General features: G+C 46.9%; 1 protein-coding gene across 3 annotated transcripts in view; it reads right to left on the minus strand.

Annotated features, from left to right (window-relative positions):
• Nucleotides 1-20,604, minus strand: part of TNXB (tenascin XB) — a 137,101-nt gene that overhangs the window by 33,727 nt on the left and 82,770 nt on the right. For 2 of the 3 annotated variants that reach the window (XM_054978894.1, XM_054978893.1), the window contains 10 exons: nt 18,909-19,193; nt 17,065-17,352; nt 16,159-16,515; nt 14,344-14,646; nt 12,269-12,601; nt 10,463-10,786; nt 7,156-7,449; nt 6,661-6,951; nt 4,673-4,966; nt 990-1,274 (listed from right to left, as the gene is read on the minus strand). In XM_054978894.1, coding sequence (XP_054834869.1) covers nt 990-1,274; nt 4,673-4,966; nt 6,661-6,951; nt 7,156-7,449; nt 10,463-10,786; nt 12,269-12,601; nt 14,344-14,646; nt 16,159-16,515; nt 17,065-17,352; nt 18,909-19,193 — 3,054 coding nt within the window. The remainder of the gene's footprint in view (nt 1-989; nt 1,275-4,672; nt 4,967-6,660; nt 6,952-7,155; nt 7,450-10,462; nt 10,787-12,268; nt 12,602-14,343; nt 14,647-16,158; nt 16,516-17,064; nt 17,353-18,908; nt 19,194-20,604) is intronic. The other variant, XM_054978895.1, reaches the window with a different exon arrangement.

Below are 20,604 nucleotides of genomic sequence, written 5' to 3' on the forward strand. Positions count from 1 at the left end.
ATTTCTGCACATCAAACTGCTCTTAAAGACAGAAGAGAAGAACCAGGCCTGGATTTTTTTTCTCTCTCCACAATTCCCAGTCTTTTAACATCCTTGTGATGAATTTGGGTTGTCTTGACAGGGAACAGCCTTGCTTGTTTTAGCTCAAGGATAAGAGGAAACCACCAGGGACGGAGGGATGATAAGGGACCGGGGTAGGTGTCGAAATGGAATTACCAAAGTGTGAAAGGGAAAACAGGGCCTCCGAAAGAACTATTTCACTTTTCTTCAGTTTAAAACCCTGATGAGGACGGGGCCTACCACAGGGTACGATGAAGAGGCCCACCTCGTGCATTAGATTTTGGGACATGTTAAAACAGCTGCAATGTTAGATGTTTACCACCATGGCACAAATGGGGGGGGGAGGGGATTTGGATTTTCTTCCCAAGGAAGCTTAGCCTGTATCTGATTCAAAACACGAACCCCGTTTCCTCATGGTAGAAATCCTGTGTCATCAATAGCTCAGTGGCAAGACAAGAAGAGATGCGTTTCCAAATACAGGGATGGGAGGCCAGAGCACCCATAAACCTGCCTCATCAAGGCCAATGTATTCTCTTCTGGCAGCAGCTTTCTAGGATCTCAGGCAGAGATCTTTCCCATTGTCTATTACCTGACCTTTTTTCAAACTGCCCATGCTGTGGGTTGATCCTATGTTTGTATGCAAAACCGATGCTCTACCACCGATTCTCAGGGCTGCCATCTCGTTTGTGCCCCCAAAGCCCTCCTGCACTGCCTAGTCTGGTCCAGGGTAGATTTCCCAACATCACCAACACCCTGATCACAAAGATTTCTAAATATGCACCCCTAATTAGCCACTGTATCAGGGTGCCTAATGGACAAAAGAGAGAGCACTCCAAGTAGCATAAGAAGCAAACTGATCCATTGATAGAACTGAGAAAGAGGAAGTCAAGACAGGGGTTTATGGTGCAAGTCCCATTCAGGGCCCTCACCTGTGACAGCATCGGTAGAAATGGGTCCAATCTGCTTCCTTCCTGAAATGCCGTAGAGGTTGAACTTGTATTTATGGGAAGGCAGAAGGCCAGAGACCACGAATGTGCGGGAGTCAGCATCAATGGGCAACGTTTGGTGCCTGCCATTGGCATCTTTGTACTGGATCAGGAAAGACTCAAATTTCCCAAAGGAGATGGTCCACGAGAGACGGACGGAGTCGTTGGTCACTTCGGAGATGGAGAGGTCCCCCAGTTTGGGATGCTTTTCTGGCTCCTCCATTCGAGCTGGAATGGACAGAGAACATGGAGATGGCCGTGAATCTGAGTTGTCTTATGCCAAGGGTTCCATCCGGGCAGCTGATTTGTTCTGAGCCCCTAAATTGTGAGTCAGGCTCTCCAACAGAGGAGGGGGAGAGGGGAGAAAATGTTTTGCCCAGTCTTGAGGATGGGACAGTACAAAAGGAGAGCCGAATGGGGGCGATTTGTAGATTTGGCTGTCAGGAAACAGGTTTGGGTTCTGGAGGCCGTGGGTAGGATGAAGAGGTCCATTTCATGCCTCTTCATCATGTCCTGCCTGAGGAAGGCAGGAGGCTCCCACGCCTCTCTCATTCTGCAAAATATGCCAAACAGAATTGTTCAGAAGGTCTTTTCTATACAGGGCCATACCATAACGAGATGGTTCAGAAAGGTGCTTTATTAAGGGGAAAGGACCGTGGACTGTACCAGTGTGCATAGGGCACATTGTATATTTGCTGCACATATTACTCTGTTGTTGCTTTCTTCTTTTCTACTGATGTAATACAATTTTTCTGCACTGTACCAGTCCCATGTATCATGTCTCAAAAAGAGAAGCGGCAAGAAGTAAAAAGAACAGGCATCAAGCTATCTTTAAAGGTGTCCTAACCTGGATGGCCCAGGCTAGCCTGATCTCATTTGATCTCAGAAGCTAAGCAGAGTCAGCCCTGGTTAGTTCTTGGATGAGACAACACCAAGGAAGTCCAGGGTTGCTATGCAGAGGCAGGCAACAGCAAACCACCTTTGAATGTCTCTTGCCTTGAAATCTCAATGGGGTCACCAGAAGTAGGCAGTAACTTGGTGGCACTTTATACACACATCTTGAAAGGCAGGTCCAGCATCAGAGGCTGGCATAGTTGGCCATTTGCTGAGGCCCTTGGCCTGGCAGAGGAGTACTTGCCCCACTGGAGATGCTGAGTCTGGTCCCCAGTTCCCAGCTCCCAGTGCTCAGTGGCAGTGGAGAATACAAAGTATAAGAAAGCCACATGCACCTTGTTGTCTCCTCCATTCATCCCTCCCATCATGAAATGGGAAATTACCCAGAGGCCTCTTCAATGCCATACAGGGCAGGGGTGCAATCTCCCATTTCATGATGAGAGGCACACAGGAAAGAACTGACTCTCCACTCTCATTCATTTTACTATTATTGCTGCTATTTTTGTCTTGACATTTTTGAATTCTTATTGGGGAAAGCCACCTTAGAACATCAGAAGAGCCCTGATTAGAGATGGGCACTAACAGCAATACGAACTAAAAAAACCCATGAACAGCCCAATCTGCTGTTCGCGAACAAGCTGTTCAGGAGGCCCCATTCTAAATGAACAGGTGTTCGTTGCAAGCCTCATTCATTGCTGTTCGTCAAGCCAGACAGTCTGGCATCTGCAATCAATTCCTATGGCAACTCAGCCAGGGATTGTCTGAACTCTGTCTGAACTCCTGCTGTTGCCCTGGAAACCCCAATCTAAGCCCAATTTATCTTGACAGGCAGGTCTTCCTTCCAAGTGTGGACTGGAGCTCCAAATTTATTACAAGAGGAAAAGACCAGGGGGGAGGGGGGCTCCCAGCTCTGGCTTTCAGGGAGAGACAGCTGCTGTTAGAGAGACAGGGTGAGTGCCTGGGAGCTTGAATTTTCAGGTTCCAGGGCTGTTGCCAGGCTCTGGGGCCAAGCTATTATTTATTATTGGTATCTTTCCTGCTGCCTGCTCAGGTAGGGTTTCTGGGAGTGGTACGGTAGGTATCTACCCCTTCAAGTTCCAGGGCTGCTGCTAGGCTCTGGGGCCAAGCTATTATTTATTATTGGTACATTTCCTGCTGCCTGCTCAAGTAGGGTTTCTGAGAGTGGTGCAGTAGGGATCTTGATGGCTGGAGGAGAGCCTGCTGGCCCCCACGAACAACAAACAATGAACATGTTCATGAACAGGATCATGTTCGTCAATGTTCGTTGTTCGTTGTTCATGGATGACAATGAGCAACGAACACCATATTTGGGTTTTTTTTCTGTTTGTGCCCATGTCTAGCCCTGATAGATCAGGCCAGCGGTACAACTAGTCCGTCATCTTGTCCAGCACCATCTTTCACACAGTAGCCAACCAGTTACCCTGGAGGGCCAGACAAGGAGGGCTGTACTGCAGGGAAGTAGTCCCAAAGAGATGCATAAGCAAGGGTCATTTCATAGAAAAGGAGGAACTCATTAGCATAACTCATTAGTATATGCCATGCCTCTTGCCATCACCGGAAGTGTGTCATTAGTGTAACTGATTTGCATAAGCCACACCCCCTGACATCACCTATTCTGGCTGTTTTGGACCCAATCCTGGCTATTCAGGGCCAAAATTGGACCCCAAATGGCAAAAGGGGCTGAAAATGGCTGAAAAGGGGCCCAAAATGGTCAGGATCGGGCCACTGATGAGCGGGAGATTGATCCACCACCCATCAGAGGCCCAATCCAGGCTGTTTTGGCCCCAAGCCAGGCTGAAATGGGCCCAAAATGGCTGATAGGTGGGCACAGCCACCTGACATGTGACCACTTTGGGGAACTGCCGGAACTGCGTTCCTGTGCGTTCCCCCTCGAAATGAGCCCTGTGCATAAGTAAAGAGACAGGGACTCTAGATTTTACTTCTATGTACTGTCTGTTGCTGTAAGTATGATCCTAATGGATAGTTAATATGTTGTTTAATATGTCAGTCATATTAACCAGGGTTGCTATGCACAGGCAGGCAATGGCAAACCACTTCTGTTAGTCTCTTGCCATGAAAACCCCACTAGGGGTCGCTGTAAGTCAGCTATGACTTGAGGGCACTCTACACACACATGTTAACCTTAGAATTGGTTTAGCATTTCTTCAGCTCTGTATTAGATTCCTGCTAGTTGCAAAGCTTTCCAAATTTGCCAAGTTTTGCAAATATACGCAATTTTACATTGTTTATTGAAATGTCTTTGAAATGGACTCTACTGATTCACACAGTGTAATCCAACTTGAGTCTCAGTGAGAAAGGTGGACTATAAATAACGCAAATAAATAAATAAATGATGTTACCTCTTAGCACTAATGGGACTAAATCCATGTTTAATCAAAGCTTTCATGATGTGAGCCATTCTCTTCCCTTGGTATGATTATGGGAAGAAAAGGCTTGCAGATATTTATTTGGGGAGTTGTGGCCTGAATATTTTAAACAAACAAAATAATGGCTGCATATATATTTAAAAGGATATAAAATACTTCCAGATCCCTTTTAAAGGAAACCTCATGAAGAAATGCATTATGTTCCCAACATGAGACCCCTTCAAAGAACACTGAATCTCAAGTGGGAGGAAGGGAAGGGTGACTCAATAAAGAGGGGAAGAAGACAGGGGTTTACATCTTCTTTGGGAATTTGAGGCTTCTGACCTGTGATAGCTTCAGTGGAGATGGGTCCGAGGCGCTTCCGTCCAGCAATGCCATAAAGATTGAATTTGTATCTGCGAGAAGGCACCAAGTTTGAAATGGTGACATCGCGGGAATTTCCATTCACGGGCAACGTCTGGGGTTTGCCATCCATATCTCGGTACTGGATAATAAAGGAGTCAAATTTCCCTGAGGCAACACTCCAGGACAGATGGACAGATGTACCAGTGACATCGGAGGCTGAGATCTCACCCAGACTGGGCTGTAGAGGGGCTACCTGGCCAGAAGGTGCAGGAGCTGAGGAAGAAAGGGGCAGCGGTTTAATCCATGTTTAGTTTGATAGGAATCTTTCCTTGACGAGATGGGAGGGGGGGGAAAGCCCCACAGTTAAAGAAAAGCATCTGGATATTCTGTGAGCAAAGGGCCATTCTGTGGGCCATTTTGATGGGTCATTAAACCTCTGAAGCTGGAGAGAAGCTCCTTAGCTGGAGGAAGGCGACTTGGAAGATGATTGGATTCATCCCACTAAATTTTATTTTACTGGTACAAAAACTCGTTTTTAGGTTTTAACGAGGCTCTTCTCATTTTGGTTGTGAACCATGATGAACATTTTATTACAAGTGTTCAATACATTTAGTAAATGGGCCTCCAAGAGGTCTTTTTATCAGCTTGCCAGCTGTTCTTAAGGAATGCTCAATTGCCCCCCCCCCACACACACACAAAAACATCCCTGCACAGAGGGCTAGGCTTTCCTCACTAGTTATTTTATGGGCAAGGAGGAAATGGGACAGGACTGTTCATGCACATGCATTTAGACACATATGCACGAGAGGTAGGATGTTCATTTCCTACTCTGAAATGCAGCTTTTAGGGACTCTGGAGAGGAAGCTGAACCGCACAGAATGACAACTAGACCAACTGTTTTTAAAAAGGTTGTTTAATGGAATTTAAAATATTTAATTAAAAAATCGGGGCCATTTTCACACTGCTTACTGATCGCACAAAACTCCTGGAATGACGCACCTTCCTGGCGCAATTTCCCGTCATAACTCTGGTTATTGTGGGAAATCGCACCAGGAAGGCGCGTCATTACGGGAGTTTTGCGCGATCGGGTAAGCAGTGTGAAAACAGCCTGGGACTGGGACTTGCTAGGGGGGAAAGACCAAAAAATAGGGTCTGTTCTTGATCATTCGGGGCAGTTGGACTGTAATGTAGAATGATTTCAGTTGGTAAAGGCCATGACTGGAGAAAGGTCTCTCCAAGCAGGGAACCAGGAGTACTGGTACGACTGAGGCGATTATATGAAGCCAAACTATAAGAGATGAATTACACGAGGACATGCACATGGAGTCACAATGTTAGCTAGGAAGCTAAGTTTTAAAAGCAATCGGAAGGCTTTGTCAATTTCCCCTCTCCACAGAGCCAGGGAAGATCACTCTTCAGCGGGTTTTTAAAATTTCCTCTTTGCCTCAGGAAGGCTCTATCAGTTTCACCTCCCTTTCTAGGAGGCGAAGAGGAAATTAACAAACCCTCTGAGGAGCCATCTTCTGTGGCTCTGTAGAGAGGGGAAATTGACAAAGCCTTCCGATCTCTTTTAAAACTCAGCTTCCCGGCTAACATTGCGACTCCCTTCACATGCATGTCCTTGCGTCTCTTGTAGCTTTGCTCTAAGGGACAGAGAGAAGAAGGGCCCTGAGAATTCTGTCATAAAACTGCTTGTGGAGGGAAAATGTGATGTTAAAGGGATGAAGACAAAGATGGATGGGCCCATTTCTGTGACTCTTCTAGATGAGGAATGGACTACATGATAGATGGGCCCATTGTCACGGTGTGTTTTCCCAGTGGCAACCTGAAACCAAAATAAAGAAGAGTAACAGAGCTGCCTGGTCTCAGACTCTGGAAAAAGAAAGAAAAGGACGATCTTCTGGCTTAGAAAGAAAAGCGTTATGATGACGACAAAGTGGTTGGCCAACCACTGGGCCACAGCTGACCTGTGATGGCCTCTGTGAAGATCGGACCGAAGCGCTTGCGACCGGAGACTCCATATAGGTTGAACCTGTATTTGTGAGAGGGTGTCATATCGTGGAGCCTCAGCGAGCGCAAGCCCCCATCCACAGGCAAAGCATGGGGCTTGCCCTCTGCGTCGTAGTACTGGATGATAAAGGAATCAAAATTTCCATCCTCGACTGTCCAGGAGAGGAGTAGTGATTCGGGTGTGATGTCACCAGCCAACAATTCTCCAAGCCTCAGCGGAGCGGCTTCCTCTGATTGTGTGCCTGGGCCTGGAACAGAGATGGGGTGGATGCTGTATTAAAATGGTTAGGGCGAATGTGTTACTATATCCGTCACAGGAAAAGATATTTCTCCTGTACCGGCACACAATGCTTTTGCTACTGTTACATCTTCTTGCTCTCATGGGATAACCTAGAAAGCCATCACGATGGTCATATTTTCATCCCGCCCTTCCTCCAAGAAGCTTCTCTGACCTGTGACAGCATCGATGGAGATGGGACCAAGGCGCTTGCGACCATAAACACCATAAAGATTGAACTTATATCTGTGAGAAGAAGCCAAGTTGGAGACCGTAACGTCACGGGAATCTCCGTTTAAGGGCAACACCTGAGGCTTGCCCTTTGCATCTCTATACTGGACCAAGATAGAGTCAAAGCTCCCAGCAGGGACAGTCCAGGAGAGACTGACAGAATCGCTGGTGACCTTGGAGACGGAGAGATCTTCTAGGCGGGGCTGGACATGAGCTTTTTCCTGGGATACCTCTGGTGCTAGAAGGAAAAAAATGGAGAAGAGAAGCAGGATATTTCCATGACCTGGAATCCTAAAATATATGTATTTTTTTTTAAAAAATGAAATATCTCAGCTAGGCAGGGGAGCGGAAAATGCTGAGGAAAGTCAAGCTGCTGGAGAGAACTGGAAGCAAAGGAAGCTGGGGGGAATCATGTAACATTAATCGTTAGAGTTTGGAGGAAGAGAAAGGCCGTCACGGCTTTTAATGAAGCTTGGTGTCTTAGAACTGAACTTTCTGAACTGTGTTCTGGGCAGGGCTCATTTTGAGGGGGAACGTGCGGGAACGCAGTTCCGGCAGTTCCCCAAAGACGTCACATGTCAGGTGGCCCCACCCACTTGACTTTCGGCCATTTTGGGCTCGTTTCAGCCTGGATTGGAGCTGAAACAGCCTGGATTGGGCCTCCGATGGGTGGTGGATCACTCTCCCACTCAGCAGTGGCCTGATCCCGATCTTTTGGGTCTCTTTTCAGCCATTTTCAGCCCCTTTTTGTCATATTGGGCCCAATTTCGGCCCTGAATAGCCAGGATTGGGTCCAAAACAGCCAGGATAGGTGTTGTCAGGGGGTGTGGCATATGCAAATCAGTTATGCTAATGACACACTTCCGGTGATGGCAAGGGGTGTGGCATATGCTAATGAGTTATGCTAATGAGTTATGCTAATAAGTTCCTCCAGCTCTTTTTCTACGAAATGACCCCTGGTTCTGGGGAACACTGGGATTCTTTGGAAGATTATCAGAGGTTCCTCAGGAAGATCAATAACTGTGGATGAGACTCCTTGAAAGACGAATTGCTCATCTCTTTCCCCCAGGAATCACAGCCACAGCAATTTACCATGTGTGTGTCCCAGGCCATTCAGCTCAAGCAGGGCGAGAAGTAGTAGCTTAGCAAACCACGGCAATAGTCATTGGCACGATTCTGTGCCTCTGTCCTGAAGAATAGCTCTGGTTACAGTCTGCCATGCTCTGAGCCTGTTAAGGCGATGCCAGTAATACCAGTAAAAATGTCGTTAACTCTATAGGTGAGCCTACAGGCCTTCACATTTGAAGGGCAGCGCTTCCAAAATGGTCCTAATCAAATTTGCTCCCTGGATTTTAGAATTTCAAATGATCTGGTTTTAGTATCTACAGTTAATGTTAGGACTCCTCCATCACTCTGTCTTCACTTTCAAAGTTTAATACAAAGCATTGTGGATGCAAGATTCACTACAGCTTTTACTGCCTTGAGTTAATCTCTTTCTCTCCCACCACAGCTTTACTAATGTGCTTGTGTACACTGATGACATACTGGCAAGCAGGGCTTTTTTTCTGGAAAAAGAGGTGGTGGAACTCAGTGGGTTGCCCTCGGAGAACATGGTCACATGGCTGGTGGCCCCGCCCCCTGATCTCCAGACAGAGGGGAGTTTAGATTGCGCGGCGCAGAGGGCAATCTCAACTCCCCTCTGTCTGGAGATCAGGGGGCGGGGCCACCAGCCATGTGACCATTTTCAAGAGGTTCCGGAACACCGTTCCACCGCGTTCCAGCTGAAAAAAAGCCCTGCTGGCAAGATATAGTAACCTGGATGCAATTGTATGTGTTGTTATGTTAAGATTCGCCCCTCAGCAAAACCCCACGCAAAAAAAAAAACCCTTTCTTGTACCACAAGAGACAGATGGCTTGAAGACCTGATCAGTGGGGCAAGAATCAGAGAACCGCTGGAGAACCAAGGAAAGTTCTGGTTAAGTTCAAGGCAACAAGCAGGTGAGAAGCTCTTCAGCATACTGCAGTAGCAGAGAGCAGGCTGCTAGCGAAGGCTTTTATAGCTGGCCTTGCAGCTCCCTTTTTTCTTGCGCATTCAGTGGAACAGATCCTGGCATTACTTGAGTGGTGACTTTTCTCCCAAGTAGGACTAGGGGGGACCTCGTGCTACCAAGTAAGGACTCTGCCTTCTGCTTTGGTTTTTAGCTGGGGCCCAGAGCCTTCGATGCTCTTGGAGTGTCGGGAGGGTGTGATTGGAGGAGGTTCTTAACTGGAGGGAATTTGCGAGCCCCAGGAAATGGTGATGTGTGCCTTTCTGACTCCCAAGATGCAGCAAGGTCGATGTATGCCACCTGCCCTTTAGCTTCCTCTATGTCCTCCTCCTGAGGGGTAGACTGCTCCTGACTCCTCCCAACCAGGACAATCTACCAGGACATTCCATCAAAGACTTAAAGGTCGCTGTAGTTCAACAGAAACCTTTCAAAAACAAAGTCCAACGGGAAGCTGCTGAATTGGAATTCATATGTAAATTTGTCTCTGTCAAGCTGGGACTGAATAGGGACTATGAATGGTTATCTCATTATCAGAGGTAACTGATTTCCTTCACAGAAGCAAACTGATCTCCATATCAGAAGGAGTTGTTTGCATCTCCATATCAGAAGGAGCTGTTCGCATCTACTCCGCCCTCCCCTCTCCTCCTCTATATCTGACCGGTTTCTTTTTGCCCTCCATGCATCTGACGAAGAGAACTGTGATTCTCGAAAGCTTATGCTACAATAAAATTGGTTAGTCTTAAAGGTGCTACTGGACTCTTTTTGATCTCCCCCCCCCCACTTTGGATCCTGTGGTGCGTGAGTTTCTGTGATCCTGCTTCCTCCTCCTCCTCCTCTGATCTGATCTTCTGGGAAGTTATAGGACATGACAAAAAAGTGATGCAATCCTATCTACAATTGCATCTAGATCCTATCCACAATTGCAGGTGGGGGGATCAGTTTCATTGACGGTCATGAATGCATTGGTCACACAGAGTGCAGGTGGGGAGCGGGGGTGCCAACAAAGTGAAGGAGAAATAGAAGTTGTGGTGAACTGTGTGCGCTCCAGTTCTGCAGTTAATTTTAGGAACGTTCCTAGACCAACTGGATTTGGAGAGAAAAGGAACATCGCACAGACTGCCAAAGTAATGAAAGAAAACAAGCTTATCTCTAGCAGATGAAGAGAAGGGAAGCTGCAGAGAACCTTGGAAAACCACTGCTGACCTGTGACAGCAACAACTGAGACAGGCCCAAGACGCTTGTTGCCGTAGATTCCATAGATGCTAAATTCGTATCTCTGCAAGGGCGAGAGGTTGTAGAGGTGGAGAGAGCGCATAGCTCCGTCCACAGGCAGCACCTGAAGCTTCCTTGCAGCATCCTTGTACTGGATGAGGAAAGAGTCAAAATGACCCTCCTGAATGCTCCAGGAGAGGAGGAGGGAATCTGGAGTGACCTCGGAGACAGTGACGTCTCCAAGACTGGGCTGAACACTCTTGTCTGCTGTTTTCTCCGGCTGTTCCTCCACTTCCTGCTCAGGTGCTTTTGCAGCTGCAAAAAAAATGAAGAAAAGAGGAAGAGGAAGACAATGAAAGACCCTGAGAGACAAATCAGAGGAACGCAGCCTCGGGGAGCAGGGGGGGGGGTTAGTGGAGGCTTCCCAGAAATGTTGATTCACCTCCTCTGTGTCAAACCTCGGAAGAGCAGGAAAGGAAAGAATTTCTACAAGAGACATGCAAAGATCATGGACATTTTAGCTGGTGCAGGCAAATCCTGCCAGCAAGGCTGTGTGTTCTTGGTATTGAAGGAAGTACTGTGTCCTGGAACTAGAACTCTTAAGCCAAGGAAAGCTGGATTCAGCTGTCAATATAAATTGTGCACAGGGATCAAATAGATGCAATTTTCTACTCATCTGTCTGATTTATTCTGTAGTTCTTTTACTTATTTATTCTGGCTTTGCTGGTTAGTAGCCAGAGAGGTGGCTGAAATAGATATTTCTGGTGCGGTCCTATGCAGACACCAATCTAAGTCCACTTTGTTCAATGGACTTAAAAGGGTATAACTCTGCTTACTGCAAAGTGGACATGTTTTCATTAAAAGCGAGGAAGGATACTGAAAATTCTGCACCCCCCAAACTGCTAGCTGTGTATTTCAGCTGCCTCTTGAGTGTAAGCAGCTATTGCTGACATGCTTTTAAACAAAGCTATAATGACTACTACTGACTTGCTTTACTTTTTAACAAATGTCACCCCTCCTGCCTGCTGAATAACTTATTAAGTCATCTTTCTGGTTCCAGAAATTCAAGAAGATATTCGCATAGAGCTGAGAGCAAAGTACTCTCCACATGCTCAAGGATCCTCTTTACTTCCAATATTCCAGAGCAGATCCTGTCTGAATCCTGGCTCCAAATTCAGTTGACCCTGCTGTATATTCTTTCAAAATGTTCACCCCTGTGAACCTCATGGGAGCACTTTCCCCAGGGATAAAATTCGTGAATCACAACTGCCTTCCCGTCTGAAAAGTAAGATCAATATTTGTTACTGCTTCTGAGCAGTTCTCTTAAGAGCTCCAGTTCAAGGTTTTGCTGAAAGGAAGTTAGTTTTCTGATAGAGGCACTAACTTCCTCCAGAATGGCAGTCACAACATTTGGTTAGCTGAAGCCCCAGCCACCACCGTTCAAGTTTATTTTTGGAATCATAAGGAATCAAATTTGGGTAGCTTTAGAGGGAAGCTGGGAATTTGAAGAAGAATGTTGTGCCCACCGTATGCTTTTTCTGCATCGCCACAGATCTGTATCGTACACACAACCATGCCTTTCAGGAGAAGGAAACTGGTACATAATGAAGGAAACAAAGAATACAAATAATGAAGGGAACAAAGGAATACAAACAAAGCATTCAAAGAATACTGCTTCAAAGCAGTTTAAGTGACTAGATGTTTGCCTGAGAACCTGATAAAGAGGGAAAGCTTTTACTGAAAGAATGGAAAAGTAAAATTAATTATGTTTTTCCTCCTGGAGTAGTCCATGCTGACCTGTCACAGCACTAACAGAAATGGGTCCAAGACGCTTGTGTCCAGAAATTCCATAGAGATTGAATCTGTATTTATGAGATGGAACCAAATTGGGGACAATGACCTCGTAGGATCCCCCTCCTACAGGAATAGCCTGGGGTCTTCCCTCAGCATCCTTGTACTGGACAGAGAAGGAATCAAAGCTTCCTGTGGGAACGCTCCATAAGAGACGGGCAGTGTGACTGGTGACCTCAGAGACTGAGAGGTTGCCCAGACGTTGCTCAGTTCCAGGGGTGACCTCTTCCATTCCCCCCTGTTGTACAACTTCAACATCTTCCTGAGGCTCTGTTGTTGCTAGAGTTAAAATAAAGAAGTTAAATAAGAGACTGATGCAGGAATGTTATCACCTTCTGTGTATCAATTATCTGCTGTCAGAAAAAAAACAAAGAACACTGGATAGCAGGTTAGCGAGAGAAATGGTGTGTGTGTGTGTGTGTGTGTGTGTGTGTGTGTGTGTGTGTGTATGTATACACACACCAGGGCATACTGTTGGAAACAATGCACATTATCATGTCACACAGATAGCTGCCTAGGGATGAACCATGAGATATATCTGGATAACTGTTGGCCTGGTCTACGCATTGCAGAAAGCTGGGGTGGTAGAACCTGGAGGAGATTCTGAGGGGAAAGAATGGGCTGGAGCGCTTTTGGATCGCAGGTGGCAGATGCTCTCTTTGAATGCCCACATAAAAAACCTGCAATTAAAGATCAAACGTATTGGAGGAGTGATATTTTAAACAAACACCTAATTGAGGCAACCTGTTCTGCTATCTCATTTCTGCCTCATTTTGCTGCATACGTAGACCAGGTCATTATCTGTTCCAATCTTGGAATGCAGGGGCTTCTGGGAAAGGGTGGCTCTTTGCCCTGCAACTACCAATGACAGAGTCCGGACAGTCGTCATAGAGAGAGGAGTGCAGCTCTATCACACACACCCTCCTCTTGTGCCACTTCTGAAGGTCATCAAGCTAGCGGTCTACAGAAGACGTATGTGGTTAGGTGTATTCCTGGCCCTATTCTCTGGTTGTTGCTATCCAGATGTTGCTATCCAGATGTTGTAAGTTGCCTTAAAAGCCTAAAAGGGTGGGAAGGTAAAATATAAACCTTTGAAGTGAACAAATAATTAAACAATAAGGCAAGTACGTAGAAATGTGCCCCCTTGGGCCAACCACACGCGTTTGGCCCGGAACTCTGATACTTTGTTCCTGCTTAGTACGTCTGCTCCAGATGTTCTCTCCAGGATTCATCCCAGAATATACCAGAAAGCTGGAAGACTTGGCACCTTATCGTGACGGTGCCCTAAGTGAGGAGTCCAATTGCAAATTTCGTCCAAGAACTCCTCAATAAAGAGATATAAACTTCCCTACAATGTCCCTTGCACAAATTTGAATCTCTGAAGCCTCAATCATGTGCAAAAGTCTGTGCTCTTGGGCTTCTGAGACAGCAACAAGTTTCTTTTCTGGTAGAGTTAGCATTCCTGCATTGCTTTAAGGATCAGAATATACTAAAAATTGACAGGATGTCCTTTTTTTTGTCTACTGGTTAAAATGGCTTTTTCTTGTTGCTTTGATATTTTATCAAACAGGTTGGCACAGCAACAGACACACAAGAGGCACTCTCAAATGTTTGATCTTGGCTACATGTTTCCCCCATTGGCTGGAATCATATAGTCAAAACAGGACTTTCTCTTTGGAATGAAAGGAGGATGGGAAGTTCAGTGTTTGCTACGAAAAAGTTTGTGGGCGAATATTCGGCAAAGCCCTATGAAATAATCATTGCCCTGGATTAATCCATGGAAACCTGGAGGATGAGAAGATTAGTGAGACTCCCAAGGAGCAGAAAGTCTGATTCAAGGCAATTCTTGCTGGATCCATCCTAATGGAGACCTGACACTAAAGAGCTAGAGAAAACTCAGTTAAGGGGAAAAGACAGAGCCAGAGAGAACTGGTGCCTGCAACCTAGAAGAGAAGGTAAGATTACAGAAAGAGTTGCCTAGTTCATTCTACTGAGCTCCCCAAACTGGGTCACCTGCTGACCTGTGGCAACGGTGACCGAGACTGGGCCGAAGCGCTTTCGTCCAGAGATGCCGTAGAGGTTGAACTTGTATCTGTAGGAAGGCACCAGATAATATATCACAACGGAACTGATCTCCTTGCCCACAGGCAGTGACTGTGGCTTGCCCTCGGCATCCTTGTACTGCACCAGGAAGGAGTCAAAGATCCCAATGGGGATGCTCCAAAAGAGGCGGACGGAGTTGGTGGTGATGTCAGACACAGAGAGCTCTCCCAGGTTGGGCTGTGGGTGTGGCGTGACTGTTCCCTCCTCTGCCTCCAAGGGAGCTGTCAAAAAAGCAATAGCAAGAGACATTGATGGGCCAGCTGAGCAGAGAGTCCATTATACATGTGCTTCCTGGCTAGGGAAGCTGTTTCCCCATGTCAAAATAGCAGGGGAGGGAGGTTTCCCCCCTGTTTTTTCTGTTCCATGTGAAGTGCTCTGTGCCACTTACTTTTTAACCACTGTATGGCTGCAGAAACCCGAGTTGGGTCTGGGGAACTCAGACCCAACTCTTTAAAAACCTGCACGTCTAGAGAGACCTTGAGTTTCATGAGGGAGAGTGATCAACCGAAGAGTGGCTGGGAGCCCCCCCGGGCAACCCAGAGCTGATCCCCTGTGCTGCCTGAGGCTCAGGCAGTGAGTGTAGCAATTAACTGCCAGCTGATTGCCCTCCCCACGCTGCCTGAGTAAATCATCCTCGAGTTTTGTCAGAGACCGAGAATCACTAAGATGACCCCTGATCATCTACTACCTGATCCTTTCAACCGGAAATGCTGAGGACTAGGGTTGCTAGGTCACTATACCCTCCTGGTGGTAGTGGGGGACCTGGCACTCACCTTCCTCAATATCTTTGCATGAAATCCTGGGGTGGTGCAATGACATCTCTTCCAGGAAGTGATGTCATTGCACAGGCCCCAGGAGTGCTCCTGCGTTTTACACTGAGCCGATTTGGGCCCCAATTTATGGCAGCTTTGCAGCAGTTTGCAACACTGTGACTCTGAGCCGAACTAGACATTCTAGTGTCCATGGGTCCGATTCATGGAAGCTGACACCATTGTAGAGGAGAATTTGACTGCAAGCCATGATGAAACCAGGCAATCTTGTCCCCCACTCCCTATGCCTTTTCAAGTGCTCTGCTTTGGCAACTGAAAATGCCCTTTTGTGTTGAGGGTGTGAAAGCCTGGTCCCACAACACCATGGGCCCAATTAAGAGCAGGCCCTTATGGCTCTGGATCAGGCCCTCACAGAATTTTTAACAACAACAACATTTGATTTATATATCACCCTTCAGGACAACTTAACACCCACTGAGAGCAGTTTTCAAAGTATGTCATCATTATTCCCACAACAACAAACACCCTGTGAGGTGGGTGGGGCTGAGAGAGCTCTAGAAGAGCTGTGACTGACCCACAGTCACCCAGCTGGCTTCAAGTGGAGGAGTGAGGAATCAAACCTGGTTCTCCAGATTAGAATCCCGCGCTCTTAACCACTACATAAACTGGCTGAATTATTTTCTAAAACGGCATCAATATCCATCGGTGGGACCCATGTAACATCTATTTTGGTGGTCAGATTGTAGCAGAACTGAATGAAGTTGAAAACAACAAAAGACTCAGGAGTCAGTTAAGCTCCAAATCAAGCTGGAAATAATATGTCATTTCTTACACGTTCTAAAATTTGACTTGAATTTAGCAGATTGTTTGAGTGGGTGATATACGACCTTTAGAGCTAAAGCACTAAAGGGTCTTTTTGGTGTGCTGTCAACACAATACACTAGGTAGAAATATATTGCTGACCTGTGGAGGCATCAACAGCTATGGGCCCAAATCGTTCGTGACTGAAAATGCCATAGAGTTCAAATCGGTAACTGTGGGAAGGAGTTAGGTTAGGGACTATGGTTTCTAGAGAGTCTCCCTCCATAGTCAGGTCCCGCAGGTTGTTCTCTGTGTCTCTGTACTGAATTAAGAAGGAGTCAAAATTTCCAGTTGGGACGCTCCAGGAAAGATGGACAGAATCACTGGTGGCCTCTGAGACTGATAGTTCTCCCAAACTAGGCTGAGGTCTCCCTCCATCTTCCTGCTCCTCTTTCTCCTCTTGCACCTCCTCCTCTTCCTCCTCTTTCTTGGTCTTTTCTTCCTCCTGATCTGCTGCAGCTATAACAAAAAGTGGGGGATAAGAGAGGTCCTGCATCCGTGAAGAATGCTGAATGTAATCCATGAAGCTTTGCTGTAAGAAAAAGGAAAGCACAAAAAGGCAAAGACAACTAAAAAGGAGGGGATGGATGTTGATGTCGCTCCAAGCATCAGTTGATTTTAAAGTGACGCATTTGGTGCGATTAATTAAAAAAAAACACGCACGCACACACATGCACAGTTGGAACCAAGTTATTCTGCATGCTGGGAACATGGGCCGGTGGTTTCTTAAAAATAAACAGGGAGGGAAAAAGAAGATAAAACTATACAAAACAGAACCTCCTTCCTTTTCCTCCCACCCTCCCTGTTCTCCATCACCTTGCCTGTTGTTCCTTCCTTTCTTTTCCCTTTGTTTTTCTCCCCTCCTTCATTCCTTTCTCCTTTCATACCAACTTTCCTTTCTCCCTCCCTCCGTAAAAAAAAATTAGCGATTAAAGCTGCTGGTGCAGACACAACCCTAGAAAAGAAGAGGATGTGATTGGAGAGAATCTCTTGCTGGCTTCTGCTGACCTGTGGTGGCTTCGGCAGAAACAGGGCCGAGACGCTTGCGGCCAGAGACCCCGTAGAGGTTGAATTTATATCTGCGGGAAGGAGCCAAGTTGGGGACAGTGACCTCGCGGGAGCCTCCCTCCATGGGCAACGTCTGGGGTTTGCCTTCTGCATCCTTGTATTGGATCAGGAAAGAGTCAAAGCTCCCAGTGGGGACAGTCCAGGAAAGGTGGACGGAGTTGCTGGTGACATCAGAGACCGAGAGCTCTCCTAGGCTGGGCTTTCCCGCATCGTCCCTCTCCAGCGGGGCTAACAGGGAAACAGGGAAGAGGAAGTCAAACAAAGAATGAAGCAGTTTAGAGGCAAACCAGATCTGTATTTCAGGGAGGTGAGGTCAAATTCTGACTCTGCCAGAGATATTCCAGCACTTGAATTAAAAAACTGCGTTGATCAGATGCAACATTGCAAGGAGGTTATTTTCTATGTTACAGTCTTAAAAACTGGTTTATTCCTGCTCTCCTGTGAGCCCCGGGGACTGTAGTTCTGAGGGGAGGGGAGGAAGCAGAGATCCTGGGGAAGCACCAAGGGCTGATTCCACAGGGAGATCCACCAGCTGATGACCTTCAGCACCAAGTGATGGCTTGCAAGTGTAAATAAGGATGTCATAGATCAACAACCAGATCTAAAATATTCACATATATTGAGAGCCTGCATGGGGTAGTGGTTGGACTTGGATCTGGAAGATCCAGGTTCAGATCCCCACTCTGCCATGGAAGCTTGTTGGCTGCCCAGGGCAGCCCAAGCCCGGCCCCCTGCGCGTGCGAATAGCACACACACGCTCCCAGCACTGTGTGATGTCATCACACACGGGTGGAGCGTGCTGCCAGCGGAGCGGTGGCAGCGCGAGCAGCTGAAAGGCTACCCGTGCTATTCGCCTGCCCTGATGAGGGGGTGGCTGACTTGCCGCACGCTCCCTGTCCTGCGGAGCAGACAAATGGCACAGGCAGCTGCTCAGCCCTCCATGCCACTCGCCTGCCCCGCTGAGGGGGTGGCCGGCTTGCCGCAGCTCCCTGTCCTGTGGGGCAGGCGAATGGCACATATGGCTGCTCAGCTGCCCACGCTGCTACCGGCGCGCTCCTGGCAGCTGACAGCTGTGCCCAGTGCCCCCTCTTTGGTGGTGCCGGGGGCAGACTACCCCCCCTGCCCCCCCATCGATCCAGCCCTGTGTGAGGGTTAAATAGAGCCAGGAGACCACTGTATGCTGACCTGAGCTCCTTGGAGGAAAATGGGACAAAAATACAATGAATGAATGAATGAATGAATGAAATCTCCAGGGCAAAGCTTTTCAACAAGCTGTTCACATTCTTAGCGGTGTATGAAATGTACACGCATATCTGAAACAGCCCACAAAACATTCTTCCATGCAAACTACGTTACATATTCTCAACATCCGTTTAGTTTTGCAAAGAAAAGCAGCATGGGGGGGAGGGATGATTTCGGACAAAGAAGCACCAAGGGGAATGACAAAAACCCTTCCCACGCCTGCAGTTTATCCACTCTAAATGATGGTTCCCCCGAGCTGTTTTTCCAAAGATATTTTTCTAAATTCTCTGGATGTGAATTGGGGAGGGTGATATAGAGCTGGAAAAACGGCAACAGGCAGAAGGTTTCAGTATACTGTGCCCACTGCCACTTCTCAGCTCAAAATCATACTCCCGTACCCCAAAAGTGGCCGTCAGAGCATCATTGCACAGATTTGCACATAACATGTAATTTGCCTATCGGGATCACTTGTGAATTTCTATTTGAAATATGAACTAATCCTGATGCAGTTTCACCAGTGCCTCCCAGATCCATGTGCTGACCTGTGACTGTATCAGCAGAGATGGGGCCAAGGCGTTTACGCCCAGAAATCCCGTAGAGGTTGAATTTGTATCGACGGGAAGGAGACAAGCCTGAGATGGTGGTCTGGCGGGTGCTTCCATCCAGGGGCAATGCCTGAGGTCTGCCTTCAGCATCCTTGTACTGGACCAAGAAGGAGTCAAAGTTCCCCGTGGGGACAGTCCAGGTAAGGTGGGTGGAGTTGCTGGTAACATCAGAGATAGAGAGATCCCCCAAGGAGGGTGGAGCTGACTTTTCCTCCACAGGAGCTGGAGCAAGAGGCAAAGCGTGATTCACACATAAACACCAAATCCAGCTTCTATGTTTCACCCATGAACCATCAAGGAATAGGGCTGAGTGAATGTTCCTTATTTTGTTTCTTTTCACATGCCTTTATATCTTTGCTGTTTCCCTTCTTTGCTGTTGGTTTTGTAGATGTGTTTCTATTATGAATGCACGTCATACAGATTTTTATATATAACAAAATATATAGCAAAATCACATAGAAAAACTTATATTTAATAGAGGGGGATGCAATGGGACCCTGAAAACAGTACCAAAATAAAGATCGACAGATTGGATTGTTACAAAGGAGAAGGAAAATTGAAGAGGGGATTTTGGGGTTGAAAAAAGGGGGAGAAGCCATTTGAAAGCCTCCCAGTTCAGGAGGAAATAGTTCCGTGTCTGGAGGCATGCTGGATGGACTAAAGCAAAGAATTACAGCTCCAAGGAAAGAAAAATGGTGTGGGACTGGAGGAGAGAAAAAGGCTAAACGATGCTTTGTTGTAGCACCATAACAAAGACTCAGCAAGTTAAATTATGAAGAAAGGACTGTTAATCGATTTGCATTAACAATGACTTTTTCATTCCAAATGACAATAAACAAATGCTGCAGCTGAATAAGCCCTGACCTGGCTAGCCCAAGCTAGCCCAATCTTGTCAGATCTTGGAAGCTAAGCAGGGTTGGCCCTGGTTAGTACTTGAATGAGAGACCACCAAGGAAGTCCAGGATCACTATGCAGAGACAGGCAATGGCAAAGTTACCTGTAAGAGCCAAGCTACAAGTGACGCCTTACACAGGTTGGACACTTGTCAGCTTCCCTCAAGTTTTGATGGGAAATGTAGGCATCCTGGTTTTACAGCTTGGCTCTCCATTACAGCTACAAGACCAGGATGCCTACATTTCCCATCAAAACTTGAGGGAAGCTGACAAGTGTCCAACCTGTGTAAGGCGTCACTTGTAGCTTGGCTCTAAGTGCCTCTTGCCTTGAAAACCGTAAGGAGTTGCCCTAAGTTGGCTGCAACTTGAAAATAACAGCAAAAACAACTGAATGAATTTAGGACTTATTCACATGTTAGACTGGGGGTGAGGAATCAAAAACAAATACAATGATAAATGTGCACCCATACACCACCCTTCTAGACAGATTAGCACCCACTCAGAGTGGTAAACAAAGGCCGTTTCTGCACATCCTTAAAGAGACAGCCCACTCACCGAATACAGGCGGCTTTCCCACTTCACTCAGATGTCTACATTTTCAAAACAGTTGCCAGCTATTTGGCTTCCGTTTTTTCAGCGCCTTTTCTGGAACCGCACTTTCCCACCCACATTCAGTGAGTGGGCTGTCCCTTAAGGATGTGTGGAAGTGGCCACAGTCAGTGTTATCATTATCCCCACAA

Source organism: Eublepharis macularius, chromosome 4 (assembly GCF_028583425.1).
Source record: "Eublepharis macularius isolate TG4126 chromosome 4, MPM_Emac_v1.0, whole genome shotgun sequence".
Lineage (NCBI taxonomy): Eukaryota > Metazoa > Chordata > Lepidosauria > Squamata > Eublepharidae > Eublepharis > Eublepharis macularius.